This window comes from Myodes glareolus, chromosome 1 (genome assembly GCF_982192425.1).
Source record: "Myodes glareolus chromosome 1, mMyoGla1.1, whole genome shotgun sequence".
Lineage (NCBI taxonomy): Eukaryota > Metazoa > Chordata > Mammalia > Rodentia > Cricetidae > Myodes > Myodes glareolus.
Genome location: NC_142026.1, coordinates 130,904,143 through 130,925,069, shown reverse-complemented (window position 1 = coordinate 130,925,069; position 20,927 = coordinate 130,904,143). Strand labels below are relative to the sequence as shown.

Genomic DNA, 20,927 nt, shown 5'->3' with positions numbered 1-20,927 from the left:
TCCCTATCTGCAAAGGGAACAGCACCCACCAAGCTTTTACATAGCTCTCCCAAACAATGGCTGAAGCACCAAAAGAAGAATGCTTCTGCATCAGTGAGTTCAAGCAATCACAAATCAGAAATATAGGAAAGGCTGGGCAGTTGTGACAAACACCTTTAATCCCAGTACTCTGGGAGCAAAAGGCAGGTGGATCTGAGTTTGAGGCCAGCCTGGTCTACAGAGTGAGTTCCAGGTCAGTCAAGGCTACACAGAGAAACTCTGTTTCAAAAAAATCAAAAAGAATCAGGAAAAAAAAACTATCCTGAACTCATGCTTTTTCTTTTGTTATTCCCTAGAAAATTTGGTGTACCGTATTTGGTGCAACAAATGCTAGGTTTAGTCTGCAGAACCAAATAACAACTCATGGAAGAGGATTTTTACCTGAATATTTGAAATGCTTTAATTAATTCAAATACCGTGTCAAGTTTATGCATAAAAAAAAATTACTGAATTAAAGAAAGCCCTTGAACCTGTTTGTGGCAGTCTTTATAGCACCACTATGTAGGAATCTCTACATTACTGCCCAGGTTGTATAACCTCAACAGTTTTTTACTTTAGTTGGAAGGAAGGAAGGGAGGTCTGAGGAACACACCAAATTCAGAAGGTGTTAAAACAAAGGTACCAATTTCTTCCATACTTAGATCAAGCAAAAGATTTTAAATAAAAATCTATTACTTTTCCAAAACTTAAGCTTTTGTCATCGCTCAATGGAAGTTACACACAGAGTAACTATCTCAATGACAGAAGAAAGGACCCTTAAAGATGAGTCTTACAAGAAGTAGTTCTGATTCTAAAAGAACAAATGAAGGGTGTTTTTTAATGTCAGAAATTTTCAAATACAATTCAACAGCAATGTATTATTTCCAACTGTTGGGAAAACAGGCGGGGTCTACTGTGAGCATGACACACGCAGGGTCATCTGGCTCTGGGAGGCAAATACTTGGACTGGGCCTGGAGAGCAGGATCCCAGAAGCCCCAAATAGGGCAGGAAGGAATGCAGGCACTAGAGGGCCTAACCAGGCTCGAGAGCGTGCAAACCCCTCTAAGGTAGATGTTCTTTCCCTTTTGCCTCATTTATCGCTGTATCTAAGGAAATCTCCTGGCATACGGTAAGCATCCACTAAGAATTAAATTAACAACAGGGTCAAAGAATGAAGTCCTAAGCCTTTCCCATCAACCTAGAGAAATGACAAACAAGTCAGGCAGTGCTGGTGCAGGCCTTTTATCCCAGTACTCGGGAGACAGGGACAGGTGGAGGCCAGCCTGATCTACAGGGTGAGTTCAAGGACAGCCATGGCTGCACAGAAAAACCCTGTCTCGAAAAACAAAATGATGAATAACTTAGGTTGCAGATTTTAAAAATGTGTTTGATACACATTTGTTTATCAGTCATAACTGTCTGCAGGGAACATAGCGATCTATTCTTCACTCTTAATAAATAAGGTAATGTCAAAGTCTGAGGTATTTCTTGACCCACAGTGGGAAGTTACAAACTCATTCCTACGTCTTAATTTGGCTTTATCAGCTCTTATAAAGATGAAATAGGTACATACAATCTGAATCACAAAGAACAAACACCATGTTCACAACCAAGTTTGAGACAGACTGTGGGAGCACTCACAGGCTCACTGTTCACCAGTCCTGACTTTTGAGACATCTGTACCATAACTAACCCCTTTAGTAGAAAATCTAAAATCTGATTTAGTTTTTGTTTCTCCACTCCTATATCATATGTCGTTAATTTATTTCCAAATCTTAAATTATGAGGTCTGTAAGTAACTCATATTAAAATGTTATCAAAAATGTAGTGAAATTATGTAATATAGAATGCAAATAAATTTAATGCAAATTTATGATATATGCTCACTATTAAACCCAATAACTTTTCCTTCCCCATTTTTAAAGAAATTCCAACATTTCTTAATAAAGCAATTAAGTTTTACTCCCTATATGATCTTTTTAAGATTACTAATATATTATAAGCAGCAAACTCCACCTGCTTCCCAAGTACTAACCATACAAGCAATACAGAATTTCACTACCAAATTAAACCTAACATTTCCCAGAGAGCCTGCCTTATGTGGGTTAGAATCATCTTACTATGCTTCTTGTGTCCATGCTGCTGGAAAAGCAGTCTGTACAAGCAGGAGTAGAGGCACAACCCTGAGAGAAAGGAGTAGAGAAAGATGTTGAGAAAACAAAAACAGACAAAACGAGCTCACTCAAGAGTTTGAGCTCAGCCAGTGTTCACGGTCATGGTTGATCACATTTTTGTCATACCACTGAGTCAGAAACTGTCCATTAACAGCAAATCTGGCCCTAGAAAGAGATATCTGAAATCGTATATGGAAGCAATAAAAATCACTATTAATTCTAAATTACCTACTACAAATGATGATTAAAATACAACTGTTCAGGAGAGTGGAGATACATGAGTCCCTTAAATACCAACAAATTACTCCTACGAACTTAATACTAGTCTAGAATACCTTGGTTTAGTAATATACGGAATGGTTTTCTATAGTGACAATGTTTTTTGTAATCTTGAATGGTTGAGATTATATACAATCAAAATCATGCAATATCAAAATCTATTCAATCTTAATTATTATTGCAGTATAAATTTTTATTATTATGGATAAGAAAAAACTATTACTGTATAATCATTTGAAAGAGTAAATCCAAACAGGCTTGAACACAATTACTATCCAACATAAAACTCTGGTATGTACTAACTAGTGTCCTCATTGGAGAAGCCCTCCTCCCACTCGCCACACTTGAGTGAAAATTAAAAATAGATTACAAATTCTGACTTAAAAATTTTCACCTAATCTATATTTCTTTTTTCTTTTCTTTTCTTTTCTTTTTTTTTCCCCCTTTGGTTTTTTGAGACACGGTTTCTCTGTAGCTTTGGAGCCTCTCCTGGAACTAGCTCTTGTAGACCAGGCTGGCCTCAAACTCACAGAGCTCCACCTGCCTCTGCCTCCCAAGTGCTGGGATTAAAGTTGTGCGTCACCACTGCCCGACCCCTAATCTATATTTCTACAATGTCCTAAAATTTACCTTTAAAGAAATGCTTAAGAGGTATACTGGGTCCTCAAAAGGCATAACTGTATTCAATTAGTCAAAGACTCTTCCTACTAAAAGAGTCTTTTAAAAATCCAAGTTAAAAAATAAAATTACTTCAGCATTTTAAAACCACGTGTCCAGAAATATTAGCTAGCATTAAGTTACCTAGTAAGTCATCATTCCCTCATTTACTTGAGATGTGCTCAAGAGGGTTCTACACCGTATCTAAAGGTCATCTGTATGCCGAGGACCTGAAGCAACTCCATCACTGCTCTCACTGAGCTTGTAACCTGGGTAAAGACTAAGTATTTAACAGTAGAGTCGTCATTAGGAGGCAAAGTACAAACTGCTTTAAGACAATTTAATGAAACCTAAATCCATGATTCTCAACCAAGATTATGTTACTCCTCCCTTAAGGGATAATTGATAACGTCCTAAGGACAGAGTTGGATGCCACCAACTGCGAAGGTGTAAAAGTTGGGGATGCTGCTAAATGACCTACATTTCACTTATTTGTTGTGCCCCTCACAGAAATAAGTACGCAGCCCCAAATCCCCAAAGTGCAAAGTCGAAAAGCAGTGATCTGAACCACTGGGGTGGGAAGAGGGTTGTGTTAGTGAGGTTTTCCTTAGTTTAAAACACTAAGTATGCTCATCTTTAAATAATTTTCAACAAGATAGAAAGAAAAAATACAGGTCAATAAAAATTAACCGAACTTCCCCCATAAAACATGTCTTAAACCCATAAGGCCCCATCCTACCTTCTACTCAGCCTACTCAGAGCGAGAAAAATGAAACATACCATGGGGCATTATCAACAGAACCAGCTAGAAAAGCAACCTCCACAAATACATCACTGAAGCAGATTCTATTATGCTAAAGACCTACTGCTAATTTTTTTTTTGATGTTTAAAAATATGGCTGTCTGGCCTAGAACAAAGTATGTAGCCCAGACCAGTCTCAAATTCAGAGTAATCCTCCTGACTCAACCTCCTAAGTGCCGAAATTACTAGTGTGTGTCAGGACACCCAACTTTCGTATTTTAAACATTTGAAGGTTTAAAACTGTCTCGGTAACAGTCATGATAATTCTTTAAGCTAGGCAAGAGTGTGGTGCCACACACCTGTAATACTGTAAACACTAAGTTCTTAAATTAAAAGACTCCAATACCAAAGTAAAAATGCAGCTCCTCTGGTTTTGTCCAGGCATAACTACTGCTAATCCACTCTTACACTTTTCCATGGATCACCTTACGAGTATGTTTTAAATTTTCTTCTCCAATTGCTCTGAAATTTTCTAAAGAAGAAATCATGTAAAGTCATTCTCTTTCCTTATGCTTTTCAAATACAAGACATGAAAGAGAAAGAGAGAGAGAAAAGGAGAGAGAGAAATATGAATGAGAGAAAGAGGCCTCTATTAGAATGGCCTCCATGCAGTAAGGAGCACTCAAGGCAGGGTGGTCCATACAGTTAAGCTGTCCTTCTCACTGGGTGAGACTCCAAGTCACTGAAAGAAGTGAACACCTGCAATGACATCAAGTCCAGTACCTGGTAATGATTAATCCATGCTCAGTTTAGCTGTTCTATTCAAGCTTGGATCTCAGGAAGTCTTCCAAAATAAGGACGACTGACTCTCTCTCATTGTATAAGAACTGACAATAATGGCCAAAGGATTAGCTCTCATTCAATTCATGATAATAAAGAGGAACAGTATCTTTAATATAGTGGTGAAGGACTGAGAAATTCTTTGAGAAATTATGAGAGGAGGAAGTTGATAGGAGATGATGACTCAGACTGAAATTTTTTCACATTTTGCAGATTAATTTTAAAAAAGGCTGTATTCTTGGCTTCACAATCTCTAGCATTTTATTTCCAAGATAATGCTCTCTGCTAAACAGGAAATAAGACTGGGGTAGTTCAGTCTTAGAAAGCCTAAGAATCAGCAAGCCTTTCATATTTTAAACATGTTTGTTTTGTTTTTCTTTCAGACAGGGTTGTATAATATGGCTCAGTCTGGCCTAGAACAAAGTATGTAGCCCAGACCAGTCTCAAATTCAGAGTAATCCTCCTGATTCAACCTCCTAGGTGCTGAAATTACTAGTGTGTGTCAGGACACTCAACTTTCATATTTTAAGTATCTGAAGGTTTAAAAATGTCTTGGTAACAAACAGTCATGATAATTCTTTAAACTAGCCTAGAGTGTGGTGCCACACACCTGTAATCCCAGCACTCAGGAAACCGAATCAACAGACAGACCCTGTCTCAACAATACTAATGATAGCTATTATTACCATGAGCTAAATTTTGATGCCTTAAAAGCCAAATTCACTGTGAGCACTTGAAAACATGATTTCCTCCCAAGCCTGTAATTCAGACTTCTTTTCATTTCTGTACTTTGCAAAACACAACTTAATAGAACAGTAATGAATGAACTGCTTCAGGGCTTGCCTGCAATAACAGACTATACAGCAGCCACATATGCACAATATTATAATCAATTTCTTTTCTAAATTAACAAGGCTATGCATTTTGTGCTTAAACTATACAAAGCCAAGTCTAATGCAATCCTAGAATCCTGCTACTAGAGAAGCTGAGGCAGGAAGATCACATAATAAATACAAGTCTTATCTGAACTAGAGTTCAAATGTTACCAGCCTAAGCAAACTAGGAAAGGACTTCTCTCAAAGCAAAATACAAGACTAGGATATTGCAACTCATGGGTGCAGCCCTAACGTAAGCATGGAAAGGGCCCTACATTCAATTCCCAGTCTGAGTCCAGCCTATATTTTTAAGTTAACTCCACTTTAAATCATTCTAATAATAAAAGTTTCCATCATAGTGACATAGAAAGGTAAAGGTTTAAGTTGTCTGAAATCCTTAGGGAAAAGATGGGAATGGAGGAGACTACACACTAGAACTGGACCTCACTCTGCTGCAGCAGACACAGGAGAAGGAGGCAGCGCACCTGTCCTTCTAAGAGGGAAAGCCTGTTCCTCCTCCACACTGCGCTACGTGGCCAGAGCACTAAGTCTTGTTTACACCTACCATGGTCCAGAGATGTGGAAATAGAGAAAGGGGGATTTTTGTCTTGTTTTGAGAGAGGGTCTCTGTATTACAGCTCTGGCTGTCCTGGAACTTACTCCATAGACCAGGTTGGCCTTGAACTCAGAGATCCACCTCTTGGCCTCAGAACAGAGATCAAAGGTGTGAGCCACCAGGCCCACTAAGAAGCGGGTTTTTCTAACTAAAGAACGTAAATATTAGTGCTGTATGTAGCAAATTTAAAAAGCCACGACTGTTTTTCTATAGCACAAAATATTAAAAATAGTTAATTACAGTTATCACTAAATTCCCTTTATTCCATATTCTAAATATAAATCATTGAGTGGGAGAATTAAATTTTATATAAGGGACTATCTGACCCGATTAGCAGTCAGAATTCAGAAGCTTCCCAAATGCATCGCTCTCGTGGTCAGGAAGTTCACCACCACCTAAAGTAATATGCATAACTAAAGAGCCATGAATTTATCTAACTTTTAACCCCTTTGCAGCATTTCCCAAATGCTGCCTTAAACAGGAAAAAAGTTAAGATGAAATTGCAGAAAGGCATTTAAAAACACATGTGGACATCCACAAATTCTCTTTTAATAGCTCATGTACTTAAAACATTAATAGTCATATTAGTGAGTAAAGCATTAGTGCTTCCAAATCAAAAGTTCTGAAAACTATGCTAATTAGTTTGCATTGATTTAAATATTTTTCTAAGAGGTAGAAGACTACAATGATGCTGACTGAGCTGGTATTTGCTACACTTAATATTCGAATTAGGTCCTATTGATATTATTCCTTAAAAAGAAATTGACTTTTTTTCGAAGCCTGACTTCCAATCAGATCAGTAAATTCAGCAAACAGTGAAAATCAGACACCTGCCTTAAAATATATGTGTGCATATAATATATATTATATATGCTTAACCTGACACGTGAATGAGCCTATGGCAAATGATTCTCTCAGCTTCTTCCCTTCTGGGTGCACAATGTCTCCCTAATATTTGTGTCTTTCTCCCTAACTCATGATAAGAAAGGCAAGAAGAAATAGGAAAAAAATGGGGGGAGAGGAGGGGAGGGCAGAGAGAGAGAGAGAGAAATCACAGAATAATGTTGCCTCCCTACCAACCATCCAATTAGCTAAGTCCCTGGCTGGCAAGTTACCTAGTCAACAGAACCTCAATAATAAACACTACGTGTAACGTGACTTCGGATCACCACCCCGTGGGTCCTCTCCAAGGCCTCGCATCCGTGTGTCAGCTTCCTCAATCACCCGGGAGGACCTGCAGAGTGATGTCCTGCAACAGTTCAGACCCTGCAGGGCCACGGGCTGCGGGTGGGCGGACCAGGCTTCGGGGCAACCCACCCGGGAGCGTGGCGCGGCGGCCTCGGGAATCGGTCCGGCCTCTGGCCCTCCCCCGGCCCTCCCCCGGCCCTGCCTGGCCCGGGGAGGGGCGCGGGCCGTTCCCCTCCCCCTCCCCACGGCCGCCCGGCCGCCGTCGCCCCACCCGGGGCGGGGGGGGGGGGAAACTGCGGCCCGTGCCCTAGCTCGGCACGCGAGCTCCGGGCCCGCTGGGGCCTGGCGGGAGGCCGGGCTGCGGTACGAACCTCGCTGTTGAAGGTCTTCACGGCCTCCATGTTGTCTGCGCAGAGGCCCGGGGCCCGGCGAAGGAAGAGGCGGCGGCCGGCACGGCGCGTGCGGAAGGGCGGGCGGGCGACGGACCCAGGAGGCCGCGGAGCACGGCGGGCAGGCGACGCTCCTCAGCGCCGGCGAGGCCCCGGCATGGCCGCGGGGCGGGCGCAGCGAACAGGACGGAGGCCGCCGGGGCGGGTCGGCGGCGGGGGAGGGGCCGGCGCGGGCGCCTTCGCTGCTTCTCCGCCCCGCTCGGCAGCGACCTCGGTGCTCAGGCTCCGGTCGCCTGCACTCTCCACCCCTTTCTCCTCCTTCCTCTTCCTCCCGCGGGCTCTCGTGTGGCCGCGCTGCCGCCTAGGCCGCGCAAACCTGCAGCGCGCAGCGAAGACACAGGAGGAAGCGCTGACCGCGGCGGCTGCGGCATCCAATATGGCGGACGCGGTCGGGCCGCGCATTCGGAGTCGGCGGCGCCGGCCAGCGCGCCCCCTGGCGACCGGGCCGCGCGTGGCCCGCGGTCGCGCCGGACCATCGAGACGCGCGGCGCGGGCCAGAGCGGCCGGAATCGCCGAGGCGGGAGAGGGACGGCGGCGCCCGGCCCTAGGAGCGAGCGCTGCGGCGCGGACTGGAGGCACTGACCGTGGCGGGTCCCGCGGAGGAGCACTGAGAGGAATCCCGAAGTGCGGGCGGGGGGCGGGGAGGGATGGAGGGGACTGCAGTGTCTCCATGGCCGTTCCCCAGTGGGATGGCCCCTGGAGGCCGGGTGCAAGTGCCTTTGACAACTTCTCGTGGGTATTGACTTGCAGGAGAAGCCCCGGGAGGATTCCTCGTCGGCAGCGTGTCCCCGAGCGTCCCAGGCGCGGGGAGCAAACGTGCCACACAAAAGCTGGCATGGGACGCGTGCATGCAGCAACCGTGCGGGCAATGCGGGCTTGAGCTATCGGGATCTGAGCATCTCCGAGGCGGGAAGGAACCCAGAACGTCCCGTTTGGACACGGAAACGCAACCCATAGTTTTTTAGGAGGTGGGTTATTCTCAAGGAATTTTTGCCCCAGATTATCAGTGCAGAGGATGGACACAGATTTTAGGGTCGAGACGTGCTGCTGGTGGAACGCTGTCGTCCTTCTTTGAAGTTTAACAACGAGGGGTGTTCCCACACGTACGGCCACCCTGGCCACCCTTGTTGAAAGCCATTTGCCATAGCTCTCCCCAGTTGCATGCAAAAGGAAGAAGAGAAAATGGGCTGCTTTAAAGTGTTTCCTAAATCCAGAGCCCTATGAAACACAAAGCAAGTTCCTCCCTGGCGTTTTAGGGTCAGTACGTGCTTCATTCACAGATATGCTGTTGGCACTGCCTGTTTAGAAGGTAAAAATAGTGACAGGAAGCTTCCAATTTTTTTTTCTCCTGCTGTCTCAAGTACACACCGCTTCCAGTGTTCACAGGTCATGCCTGACGATCCTGCTGTCTCCGCGTACCTGGCATTATCTCAACAGTAGCCAGGAGGATCTGTTTTAGACACACCTCTCATTTAGATAAATCCCTGTACTGCTTCTTCATTGCCCTTCAGATACATCCTAACTTACAGGGGTGTGAAGGCCTTGTTACCCCAGCACATGCCACTCACTAGCCCTCTGTTAGCTGACAACATAGCATTTGCCCACCTGAGTATTTTATGTGCTAGCTGCTGTTGCTCATGGTTGGTTGGTTGTTTTTGTTTTTCATAACTGATCCTGCAAAAGGTCTCTGATCATGCCATGCTGGGATTTGAGGCATCTTTCTCCTTCGGGAGCTACATGGGTCCGCTTGACACCTCCTACTCTCTCTCTATTCTGTTAAGATTTCCCACCTGACTTTACTCTGCTAAGTCGTTGGCCAAAGCGGCTCTATTCATCAACCAGTGAAAGCAACACATGTACTGTCTCAAAAATAAAAAAATTAAACAAAAAAAGGGTGTATCTATAGAATAAAAAACTATTCAGCCCTGAAAATAAAAGGGCATTCTAATGCACCCACAGCAAAATAAAACAAAGAAAATCTGCTAAGTGAAGTAAGCCAGTCACAGAAGAGCGTGTGTGCTGATCTATATAGACAGACTGAGGTTACTGAGTGGGAGGGTGAGGGGCAAATTAGGAGTTGTTATGTAATGGATTTGGGTACAGTTGGAGAGGTGAACGGGTCCTGAAGGTGGTGGGCTGAACCACAATAGGGAGACACTTTAGTCTGTAGAAACAAACTTAAAGGGATTAACATTAAAATTTTCATATATTTTAACCACAAAACCTACTAAATCTAGAATACAAAAACTATTAGCAAGAACTACTAGGTGCAAATGAGTAGAAAGCAAACTGCCGATAGCACACGTGGAAACTGAGCTATTTATCCGGGCCCCAAATTTTGATTGTTAAAAATTCTGTCTGTACTTGGAGGTACAGTGCCTTTACTGGGGTAGCTCGATTACAAGGAGGCCAATAGGGTGGGTCCTAAGCCAATCTGATGGGTGCCCGAAGAGATGAAGTGCAGAGGCCCACAATGCTTCCATTGGTAAAGTCAGAGAGGAGAAAGGCATCCTCAAGCCTTCAAAGACCCAGCCCACCAGCACCTTGCTCTTGAACTCCAGGACTCTTGGAGAGTGAGGTACACACGGATGCTATCACTGCCTCTCGGCTCCATCTACAGTACTTCATTTATCATAGCCGCATGGAGCCAGCTCAGGTGGTGTGCAGCACTCTGAGGCTAAGAACCCAATGCTTTCCAAAATTTGCAGGCTAAATGCAGTGAGGACAGTTGCCAAACTTTTTTATTTTTGAAAGCCATATGAATTTTCCTCTTGAGAGTAAATTGTTCTTTATTGAGAAGGGATGCTATATTTGTTTACATAGGTAAATTCAACTTTTTCTGCAACAAAGCTCAGGAAAATGAAACTTCCTCCCACGGCTCCCTAGGATTCCATACACATGTGCTGGTGTTGCTGACAGAGTTCTTAGGCCAACTTAGGCTAAGTTAAAGTTCTTAGGCCAAATTGTGACAGGTGGAGAAAATGGGTTCCAGCTTGTCATGGGAGGATTACATAGCCTTGACTAGGCACCTACTCCCAAAATCTGGGGTAATCTGGCCTCTGCAGGATAGCAGCAGGCTGGAAACCACAGAATTTTCCTGCCTTCTGATTAGGACAATAAAACATTAAATTTTACAGGTAAATAAAGCAGAGGCTTAGAATGGTGTGATTTGCTGGGCATTGGTGGCGCACACCTTTAATCCCAGCACTCAGGAGACAGAAGCAGGCTGATCTCTGAGTTTGAGGCCAGCCTGGTCTACAGAACAAGTTTCAGGACAGCCAGGGCTACACAGAGAAACCCTGTCTCGAAAAAAAAGAAAGAGAAGCAAATTCTAAAAAGAAAAGAATGGTGAGGTGGCAGGAGGTAGCCTGATAGCTAGGTAGCTAGACGGAGGTCTGAGAGATCCTTTCAATTTAGTAGGAATAGTCCCTGTGGCTTTCAACAGGAATAAGGGCAGAAATTACTAAACACCCTTCACCAAGAGGCCACTGTAAAATAAGACTTAAGGGGGACAGGAAATGGAGGGCTTGATTCCTGAGTGTCTATCAAGGTATCCTGGGTCACAGCAGCAGGATCAAAGGTACCACAGACAGAAACAGCAGAGCAACAGCGGGCCTGAGGACAGTCAGTGACCTTTCTTCCAGTGTGGTCATATCCGCACAAAGAAGGAAGAATGCCTTTAAGTAAGATAATTAATTAAATTCTTGTAATTTTAATTACAAGATTTAATTTAATTATACTTATAATTCTAGGATGTGCAAAACCCCAGGTTTGATCTCCAGCACTGAAAAAAATTACATGTCATTACGCATCACAGAAATCCTAGCATTCAAACATCCCGAGTTCAAGGCCAACCTCAATCACATATCATGTTCAAAGGCAATCTGAGCTACATAAGATCCTGTCTGAAAAACTAAACAGTAAGCAAAAGCCAATATTGTTGACATAGGGTGTAGTTAGTAGTCCAAATGATTTCAAAGTTCCACCCCTGCCTGGTAAGCATAGACAGTCTATGCTTAAGCTCTTTAAGGATAGAAGGTACAGGGCAGCATCAGCAACAAAATGGCTCAAGTCTACAGGGAGCTGGAAGCACCGAAATGCCCATAGGTGGGGAGGGGACAGGTGAGCACACGGGTCTGTGTCAACACTGGAAATGGTGGGGAGAGGGGAAATGCTGCCCTGCGACTATGTAACCACAATCAGACCTCAAAAGCAAATTTGCGGTGCAATTCCTAATACCTGGGCAATGTGAAAAACCTCATGCAAAGAAATGATTTTCAGTTGGTGTTGGATTGGCCATCTGCCAGACAGCTGCAACAACGGAATAGAGGCTACCAGAGGAAAGCAACTGACAGACCCGTGAAGGTGTTTGGCAAAAAGTCCGTTGCGAATATGGTTAAAGAAGGCTGGCTGAAAAAACCATGTTTGGATTGTTTGTTGTTGTTCTTTTGATTCTTGAAGCCCAGACCCACACAGGTGCTCTTTGCCTTGAGCAAATGTCCCCACAATGGTAGTGGGAAACCATGCATGGAAGCTTCCAGAAACAAGAGTCCAGGAAGTGGACTTGACAGAATCAGAATGCAAATTTTTAATAAGCTTCCTGCAATCAGAGCAGCTGCAGTGATGGAAACAACAGATGCTGAGGGAAAAAAAAAAAGTCTGGTAGGCTCTGAAAGAACTTGAGTGCAAGATAGCAAGATAAAGGCTGAAGACAGGGAGAGGAACGGGAGACCCTGAAATGGTGTTTGCCTTGAGAGGGTTTTTTGTTCCAGGCAAACTTGACCTTTGGGCTCTAACAAGCTCTTAAGCGAAAGAGGGCAAAAGTCAAAGCTTAGAATCTGACCAGGGGAGAACCATGTGGGACTTCAGAGGGCTACAGCCCAGGTCATTTCCCCCCTGCACTCCAGGAGACCCGGAGGAAAAAGAGGAGGCACTGCACAAAACGTCCAGCCCAGCATAGGTGCTCTTCACCTGGAGCCCTGGTGGAAACTGCTCCCATCATGGTAGTGTCATAGACATCAAGGCGCACTCGGAAAGCCAGTCTCATGACTGCTGTAGCAGTTCACTGCCAACTTGGCTTAGAACAAGAGGCTGGAGAGATGGCTCAGTGGTTAAGAGCACTGGCTATTCTTTCCAAAGTCCTAAGTTCAATTCTCAGCACTTACATGGCAGATTTTAAGTGTCTGTACACTGTAGTTCCATGGGATCCGGTTCGTTCTTCGGGAGCATGCAGGTAAAATGTTAATGTATCATTTAATATAAATATAATAAAGCATAGTTAATATAAATCATCTTTAAATTTTTTTTTTAGCTTATGACTCCTTTTTGTCTAAGAACTTTTTGTGAGCTGGATAGCACAGGTATATAAAAGAGGCAAACAAATGAAACGTTTACTAAAACCGAATCATTTATTTTAAACAATTTTGACATACATTATATTAACCTTTACTAAAAGTATGTACATTAGTGACACAGCTGAGCTCATTTTTCCCATAAATAGGTAACATAGGATAAAAGGGCCAGCCAAAGAAACCCACCCTGACCCTGAAACCAGAGCCAGTGAAAGAAACTCACCCTGGCCCTAGAATCAAGGCCGGTGAAAGAAATATGCCATGGCCTTGAAATTAGAGCCAAAAAGCTAATAAGGGGTCTTTGAAAGAAACACACTTTGGCCATGAAACCAGAGCCAAACCTGTCCCTGACCAACTAAGCAGAAAACCAACCAATTCCAGAGCAGAAAACTAACCAATCCCTGCGCATGAGATCTAGCCAATCTGAGCTCAAGGGACTCAGATCTGACCAATTCCCACCCTGAAAATCTCCCTGGAAAAATTTCACCCCTAAGAATCCCTGTATAAGCCCTGTAACTGTTCAGTTTGCTGCTGCCTTCCTCCACCCTGGCAGAGGCAGCCACTCTCCTGGATTCTTCACTCTCAATAAATCTGGTAAATGAAGGTTGGGTGAGGACCTGCTTTTGCCAGAGCAGAGAGGGAACCTGTAAGTGGAAGCTGCTCTTTCATTTCCAGGCTGCTCAGACCTGAATAATCACACAGAAACTGTCTTAATTATAACACTATTAGCACAGGTTTCTTATCAACTAACTCTTACATCTTAAATTAACCCATTGCTATTAATCTGTGTATCACCATGAGGTTATGGCTTACTAGGCAAAGTTCTGTGTCTGTCTCCTTTGGCAGCTACTTGGCTTCTCTTTGAATCCACCTACTCTCTCTCTTTATCACTTCCAGCCTGACTATATTTTGTCCTGCTACAAGCCAAAGAAACTTTATTTATTAAGCTATAAAAGTAACACATATACAAAAGGACATCCCATATCAGATCCTGGGTGGAGCAGCTCAGAGCAGGGCTATAAGGCTTTCCCTGGGAAACCCTTCCCCTAGCAGAGCAGAGTTGCTACACTCTTCGGGTGGGGCAGGTGGATGGGAGCAGAACTGTAACAACCTTGCTGGGGAAACCTCTCCAGTCGTGAGGGAGCAGAGCTGTTACATTGGGGACACCTTTCCCTGGAACACTGGTATACGTTGCTACACTTACTGTGACCTGTGGTATTCCATGGCTCCTGACTGCTAGAATTCCCTTCCTTCTGAGCTGTAATGCTTACAGTTAAATCCTGGCTGAATATTTGATACTGCAAAGAACATCTTCAACATCTCTCAGAATTCATCAAGGCTTTAATAAAGTACTGTTAATAAAAACTCAGAGTCAAAAATTGGGGTTCAACCTGAAGGTCAGAAAAGCAAAACAGCAGTGACTGGCTCTTATCTCGACCTCAGTCCAAAATGGCAATCCTGCCTCCAGGAATTTCAAAATGAGACTGAGCCTGAGAGCTGTCTCCTCCCATTTTATAGTCCTATCTAGGGCTGGGGTTAAAGGCATGCACTACTGGGATTAAAAACATGCACTGCCCAATGTAGGCGGAGGTTACTTGTTTGTTTCCCTGCTGCCCAGACCTGAAATATTCACACAGTAATTGTATTAATTGAAACAGTGCTTGGCCAATCACTTTGGTGTATAGCTAGTAGCTCTTCTATATTACTTCAACCCATCTCTATTAATCCGTGCATCACCATGACCTCATGGATTACCAGCAAGTTTCCACTAGGCTCCCATGAGTGTCTTTCTCTTTCAGTGACTTCATGGTGTCTCTCTGACTCCACCTTTTTTTTTTCTCCGCTATCTCTGCTTGGAATTCCTACCTTACTATATTCTACACTGCAATAGGTGCAAAGTAGTTTCTTTATTAACTAATGGTAATAAAACATATTCACAGCATAGAAAGGGGAATCCCACATCAGCCTGGTTTCTATGGCAACTAGTGTGGTTACTAGGATTAAAGGTATGTGTTACTCTCTGATCTTCAGGAAAGTTCTATTTACTATAATACAAATGAAATTCCATTACACTTTAACTCTATAATGATCAATGCTGATAATGACAGACATCAACGTGATAAAAGTATGTTTAGAGGCAGCTCAGAAATTGTGAGAAATTTTGTCCTAAACCCAAGCCCAAGTCCAAAGTCATTGAACAACTTTTTATTAATGAAAACTAAAATCAACAACTCAAAGAGCAGTTTTTACTTATTTTAATTTCTTTTCCTTTGTAATATTTAGTGTATGTGTGCATGTATATGTGAAGGCGTAAGTCACAGACAATCCCACACCAGTTTGGAATTATGATTAATAGAATGGTTATTTATTCAAAGGGGAAAAAACTTACAGATTACCGTCCCAGACAACAGCCCCTCCGCGCGAACAGGAAAGGAGTCCAGGGGCCGGAAACGGAGCCGGAAGACAAAGACAGAGTGGAGGACAGCCGCTGCTTTTTTTAAAGGGAGAGAGAGACCACGCCCCAATGGGCTGGTAACTCAGCGGCGATTGGCTGAAGGAGCTGAAGGAACTCCCACAGCATATATGTATGCATGTGTGTATGTGTATGTGCATGTGTATATGTTTGTGTATATGTATGTATGTATATATGTGCACATATGTGTGTGTGCTGTACAGTCCAAGTAGATACTAATTTGATATTTACATGTTGAAGAATAATGTTTGGAAAATATTAAACATCTTTGTAATTAAAGCGCTACATTTCTGTAAGAGCTTATCTGTCTCTCACTTTGGGTTACTAAATATAAAGACTTTAAACTAGGCATGGTAGTACACGCCTTTCACCCCAGCACTCTTGGGGCAGAGGCAGGCACATCTCTGAGAGCTGGAGGCCAACCCTGAAGAGGATTTAGTGATAAGGTTTTCTCAGGCAGGTGCAGCTAAAGCTAAGGTTGCAGTTAGTGAGATGAAGCCAAAACTCACTTGAAGGTTTTTCGGAGAAACTTGTGCAAGTTTCACACTTGTTTAAGTAGAGTATGCATGTTTGTTTTGTTGGTTGGTTATAGATCTGTTTGTTGGTATTTGTCAGCTGTGTTTAAACATCTGCATTCTATTAGTCCACGTCTCTTCCTGACCCCCATGACCTCCTCAGCTACATTTGCCAGGCTTTATTCCTCGCCTCATGATTTCATCTTATTGCTCTGTATCGCTTTAGGTAGTAGATTGTGTTTGATTCCATTCTACTCTTAATGCTTCCTTCCTTTGAAAACTCAAGGTGAGAACCACTGTATAATTTTTGTCATCTTAAAAGTCCTTTCCAGCCGGGCAGTGGTGGCACACGCCTTTAATCCCAGCACTCGGGAGGCAGAGGCAGGTGGATCTCTGTGAGTTCGAGGCTAGCCTGGTCTACAAGAAGAGCTGGTTCCAGGACAGGCGCCAAAGCTACAGATAAACCCTGTCTCCCCCCAAAAATAAAATAAAAATAAATAAATAAATAAATAAAATATTTCTTTCTTAAAATTTTTCTGCATAACATTTTCCAAAAGGCACTTTGTGATGTTTTGATTTTTAATTCAATTTTTAGGAAATATTTTGAATCTGTATTAGTCAGGGTTTGTTAGAGTAACATTGCACACACACACACACACACACACACACACATCAGAATTATTAGAATCACTTATAGGTTATGGTCCAACCAGTCCAACAATACTGGACTATGAATGGAAAGTTCAAGAATCCAGAAATCACATAATCCACAGGTTTAAATGTCTCAGCTGTTCTTCACTATACTCTGGAATCCAAAAGAAGTAGGCTCTAATGAGGGAATGAACTTGCTAACAAGGAGGCAAGTAGCAAAAGCTTCCTTCCTTATATAGGCTCCCAGCAGAAGGGGTGACCCAGATTAAAGGTACCTCAAGATCAGCATCAAAGGCGTGTGTCTTCCTACCTCAAAGGTCCAGAGTAGAAGTAGACTCGCCCACTTCAAGCCAAGTAAAACCAATCTCTCGCAGGTGTGCCCTCTGTTGCTAGACTGTAGTTCATTCCAGATGTAGTCAAGGTTAATGATCAAGAACAGGCACCACATAAACTTATTGTATTTGCTTAAATAGAGTAACATATTTGACAGAGGGCTTTGAGACAGGGCCTCGCTATGTAGCTCTGACTGTTGTAGAACTCACAATGTAGACAGAGTAGGCTGGCCTCAAACTCACAGGTAGACCCACCCAAAGGCATACACCAACACATCTAGGTCCTAAGACTTTATTCTTTTATTTATTTATTTAATAGTCTTAGATTTTCGAGACAGGATTTCTCTGTATAGCCCTGGCTATCCTGAACTTGCTCTGTGAACCAGGTTGTCTTCAAACTCAGAGATCTGCCTACCTCTTCTTCCCAAGTGCTGGGATTAAAGGCATGCGCCACCACTGCCCAGCTACTAGCAGCAAAGTTTGCCATAGATGTGTTTTACTGTACTTTCTCGTGTTTGCCCTCTTTACTGTACCTGGACCCCTTTGTCTCCTCCATTGGTTCCCTTTTCTCCCCTCAGATAATTTTCTTTCAGCTTTCATTAAATATATTATATATAATATATTTCTATATTAAATATATATTAAATCTTAACTCTTCTTGTGAGAGAAGAAATATTTGTTTTTCTCCCCCCACTACCCTCTATTTCCCCCTTTAAACCCCATAATCTTCCCCTTACTTTCATTTCTTCTATGACTATCCATATTAGTGTACTTCATAAGATCCTATTTTTCAATTTTCTGTTGATTTCTCTTTTCTGAGTTTTGTTGAAGGACTACAGATTTTGTGTTTGCATTCCTTCAATTGGAAGATATTTACAGGATTCTGATTTGGCATTTTATGTGGTTACCACCAGTTTCTTAAGCCCTGCACTTACTTAATGTCTCTATAAACTTATCAGTACCTAGTGTATTTTCATCTCTTACCACCTCAGTCACCTCCTGCCCGGGCATTTGATAGTAAGAACTTAGGTTCTGAGTTGCTGAATGCACACTGTCTTGTTTCTGCCACAAGTAGAACAGTGAGCAGTGATTCTTAACCTGTGGGTTGCAACCCCTTTGTGGGTCAAAGGACCCTTCCACAGGGGTCGCATAGCAGATATCCTGTTTTTGACATATTTGTATTATGATCCATAACAGTAGCAAAATTACAGTTCTGAAGTAGTAACAGAAATAATTTTATTCACTGGGTCACCTCAACATGAGGAACTGTATTAAAGGGTCACAGCATTAGGAAAACTGAGAACTACTGCTTTTGGGTACACAGGTGTCACTAAGGCCTGAGTTTCTCTGTGTGTTCTGGTATTCTCATGCATTTATTTCCTTTCTAACAGAATGTTTCCCAAGAGTGCATGTGTTCAGAGAGAGATTCATATTTTTGTGTGGTATCCACCAGAGAAGACTGACAGTCTTCAATGGTAGGACAGCAACTTACACTAGGCATTTGGGATCCCAGTGTAGCCATAAGTGCATTTCCCAGGGTGGGTTTTTAAGCATAAAAACCATGTTCCAGGTTGATACACTTCAGTTAACAAGAAAAGTTAGCCAGAAACGGAAAGAGAGAAACCAAAGAGCAGGGTTAATACATTCAGAGTCTTTCCCAGGACTATGGACTTTGATGGGTGAGGTTTTTGTTTTGGCTGGTGTTGCTGTCTACGTGCTGAATTATAGGACCTGAATGGTATATCCATCATGGAATCAGTTGTGCTAAGGTCTGGAGGACTACTAAGGTCTGGGGACCTGTTAAAATATGGCAACGTTCTAAGTCCTTCTGTCTTAGAGTGGATTAGTAGTTTTTTCTGTTGCTGTTACCAAATACCTAGCAAAAATAACTTAGGAAAGAACTTATTTTGGCTTATGACCACAGGTCAGCCCCACGCTGGTGGTGAAGTCATGGCACCCGGAGCCTGAGGCAGCGACTTTCACTGAACACCCAGTAGGAAATAGACAGACAAGAATGCCGCCATTGCTCACATTTAGGGAGGGCCTTCCCTTTTCAATTAAACCAGTTTGGAAACACACCCCGAGCTTTATTTCCAGGGGTACTTTAAATACTATCAAGTCAACAATCAAAATTATTCATCATAGCTGGGTGTGGTACTGCCTGCCTTTAATCCCAGCAATCAGGCAGCAAAGACAGGCAAATCATGTGAGTTCAATATATATATATATATATATATATATATATATATATGCCATCACACAAAGTGTATCTTAATTATATATATGTGTGTATACATATATACATACATGTACACACATATATATTTACTTGATTTTTTTGTTTATGTGTACATGTGTCTACATATGTGCATACACACATGTGTGCACATACCTATGGAGGGTGTGTTAGACTCCCTGAGCATAGCTGAGTTACAGATGCCGATGCTGGGAAAGAAACTCAGGTCCTCTGCGAGAGCAGTAAATATTCTTAACCACTGAGCCATCTCTCCAGCTCACTCCCATCCCCAAAGTGCATCTTAGTTGTAGGCTTGTCTTTTCGGAAAGTTTAGCATAACAAACTCTGGGATTTTTATTTATTTATTTTTTGTCACTTTAAAACTCGTATCCCCTGCCTTCCTGTACCCAGTGCTGCTTTTGCTGCCACTCAGGATAGTCACTTTTTTTTTTTTTTTTGTGGGTGCTTCATTCTCATCTGGAATACTTTCAGAATTTTCTCTCTGTCTTGGATGAATAAAATAAACATGTCATTTTCCTTGGCAGTCGCGAATCCTCCTTTCTTCAGATCTTTCAGTTTCCTTTAATTCAGGAAAATGACTCATTATTATTCCTAAACTATTTCTTCGCCCAAATCTCCTGTTGGGGAAGTGTTGACAGTTTTGCTTCTAGTTTTCATAACTAGCTTCTTTCATGACTTTTCAAGGATTTCCAACTTGTGTTCCTTCCTTCTGTCTCCCAGAGGGGTCCCATCTTCTTGACAGTTTGCCCAGAACTTCCGGGTTGTGGCACAAAAAGCCCTCAGTCATGTGGAGTTTCCCAGCTCTGGCCCAAACCAGCATGGTTGCCTCACCCGTCCAGGTAGGATGAACAGTGCTTGTTTGTTTGCCTGACGTTTGCTGGTTTCAATGACTGCATTTCATAACCTATGTCCCCCTTGATTCTGCTTTATGACCATCCAGTTCTCATAACTTTCTGTGAGGGAAGCTTACTTGTTTTTTCTTTTCTTCTTTCTTTTCCTACTCTTCTTCTCCTCTTCTTCCTAGAGTATCTCATGTAGCTTAGGCTGGCCCCAAACTCCCTGTGTAACCCAGGCTAGCCTTGAACTCTTTATCCTCCTGCTTCTATCTCCCAGATGCTGAGATTATAGGATGTGTCATTATACCTGGAGGAAGTTACTTTGAAATAGTAACCAAAATATTCCATTAACTCTATCTACTTTGTTCTGGCAACATTATCTTGGCTCAGTGGCTGCTGTTTCACCATCTCCACATTCTTAGCGACAGTCAGGATGATATAAGCTGTTTTGATTAGAACGTTCAACAGAATGAGCAGAAATCCTAGCTTTCCTTCCTGATCCTCTGGGAAGTTTAGGGGTGTGAGGTGTGTGTGTGTTTGTGTGGGTGTGCACATATGTGCACACATGGGGAAGTCAGAGGCCCACTAGTGGGAATCACTTCTCTCCTTCTACCGTGTGGGTCCCAGGGATCAAATTCAAGCCGTCAGGTTTAGTGACAGGAGCCTTACTCAC

The 20,927-nt window shown here is 42.9% G+C and overlaps 2 protein-coding genes across 9 annotated transcripts in view; one reads left to right on the top strand and one right to left on the bottom strand.

Annotated features, from left to right (window-relative positions):
• The window catches only part of Scaf8 (SR-related CTD associated factor 8), a 170,843-nt gene extending 162,898 nt beyond the window's left edge, over positions 1-7,945 (bottom strand). For 6 of the 8 annotated variants that reach the window (XM_087912147.1, XM_087912146.1, XM_087912144.1 and 3 more), the window contains exons 1-2: positions 7,762-7,945; positions 2,140-2,202 (exon numbers count right to left, since the gene is read on the bottom strand). In XM_087912147.1, coding sequence (XP_087768273.1) covers positions 2,140-2,202; positions 7,762-7,791 — 93 coding nt within the window. In that variant the 5' untranslated portion in view covers positions 7,792-7,945. The remainder of the gene's footprint in view (positions 1-2,139; positions 2,203-7,761) is intronic. The other 2 variants (XM_087912158.1, XM_087912164.1) reach the window with 2 other exon arrangements.
• On the top strand, positions 7,790-9,455 carry LOC125390914 (uncharacterized). The gene is made up of 2 exons (XM_085687929.2): positions 7,790-8,463; positions 8,590-9,455. Exons 1-2 carry the CDS (start codon positions 7,790-7,792, stop codon positions 8,717-8,719), a joined length of 804 nt encoding a protein of 267 aa, XP_085544055.1. The 3' UTR covers positions 8,720-9,455.
• The last annotated feature ends 11,472 nt before the right edge of the window (positions 9,456-20,927 follow it).

What these genes read in the sequence shown, in the direction of transcription:
- LOC125390914 (XM_085687929.2), top strand. Translation starts at nt 7,790, where the DNA reads ATGTTGTCTGCGCAGAGGCCCGGGGCCCGGCGAAGGAAGAGGCGGCGG. An exon ending in GCACTGAGAGGAATCCCGAA is followed by an intron (nt 8,464 to 8,589) that starts GTGCGGGCGGGG and finishes ATTGACTTGCAG; the next exon opens with GAGAAGCCCCGGGAGGATTC.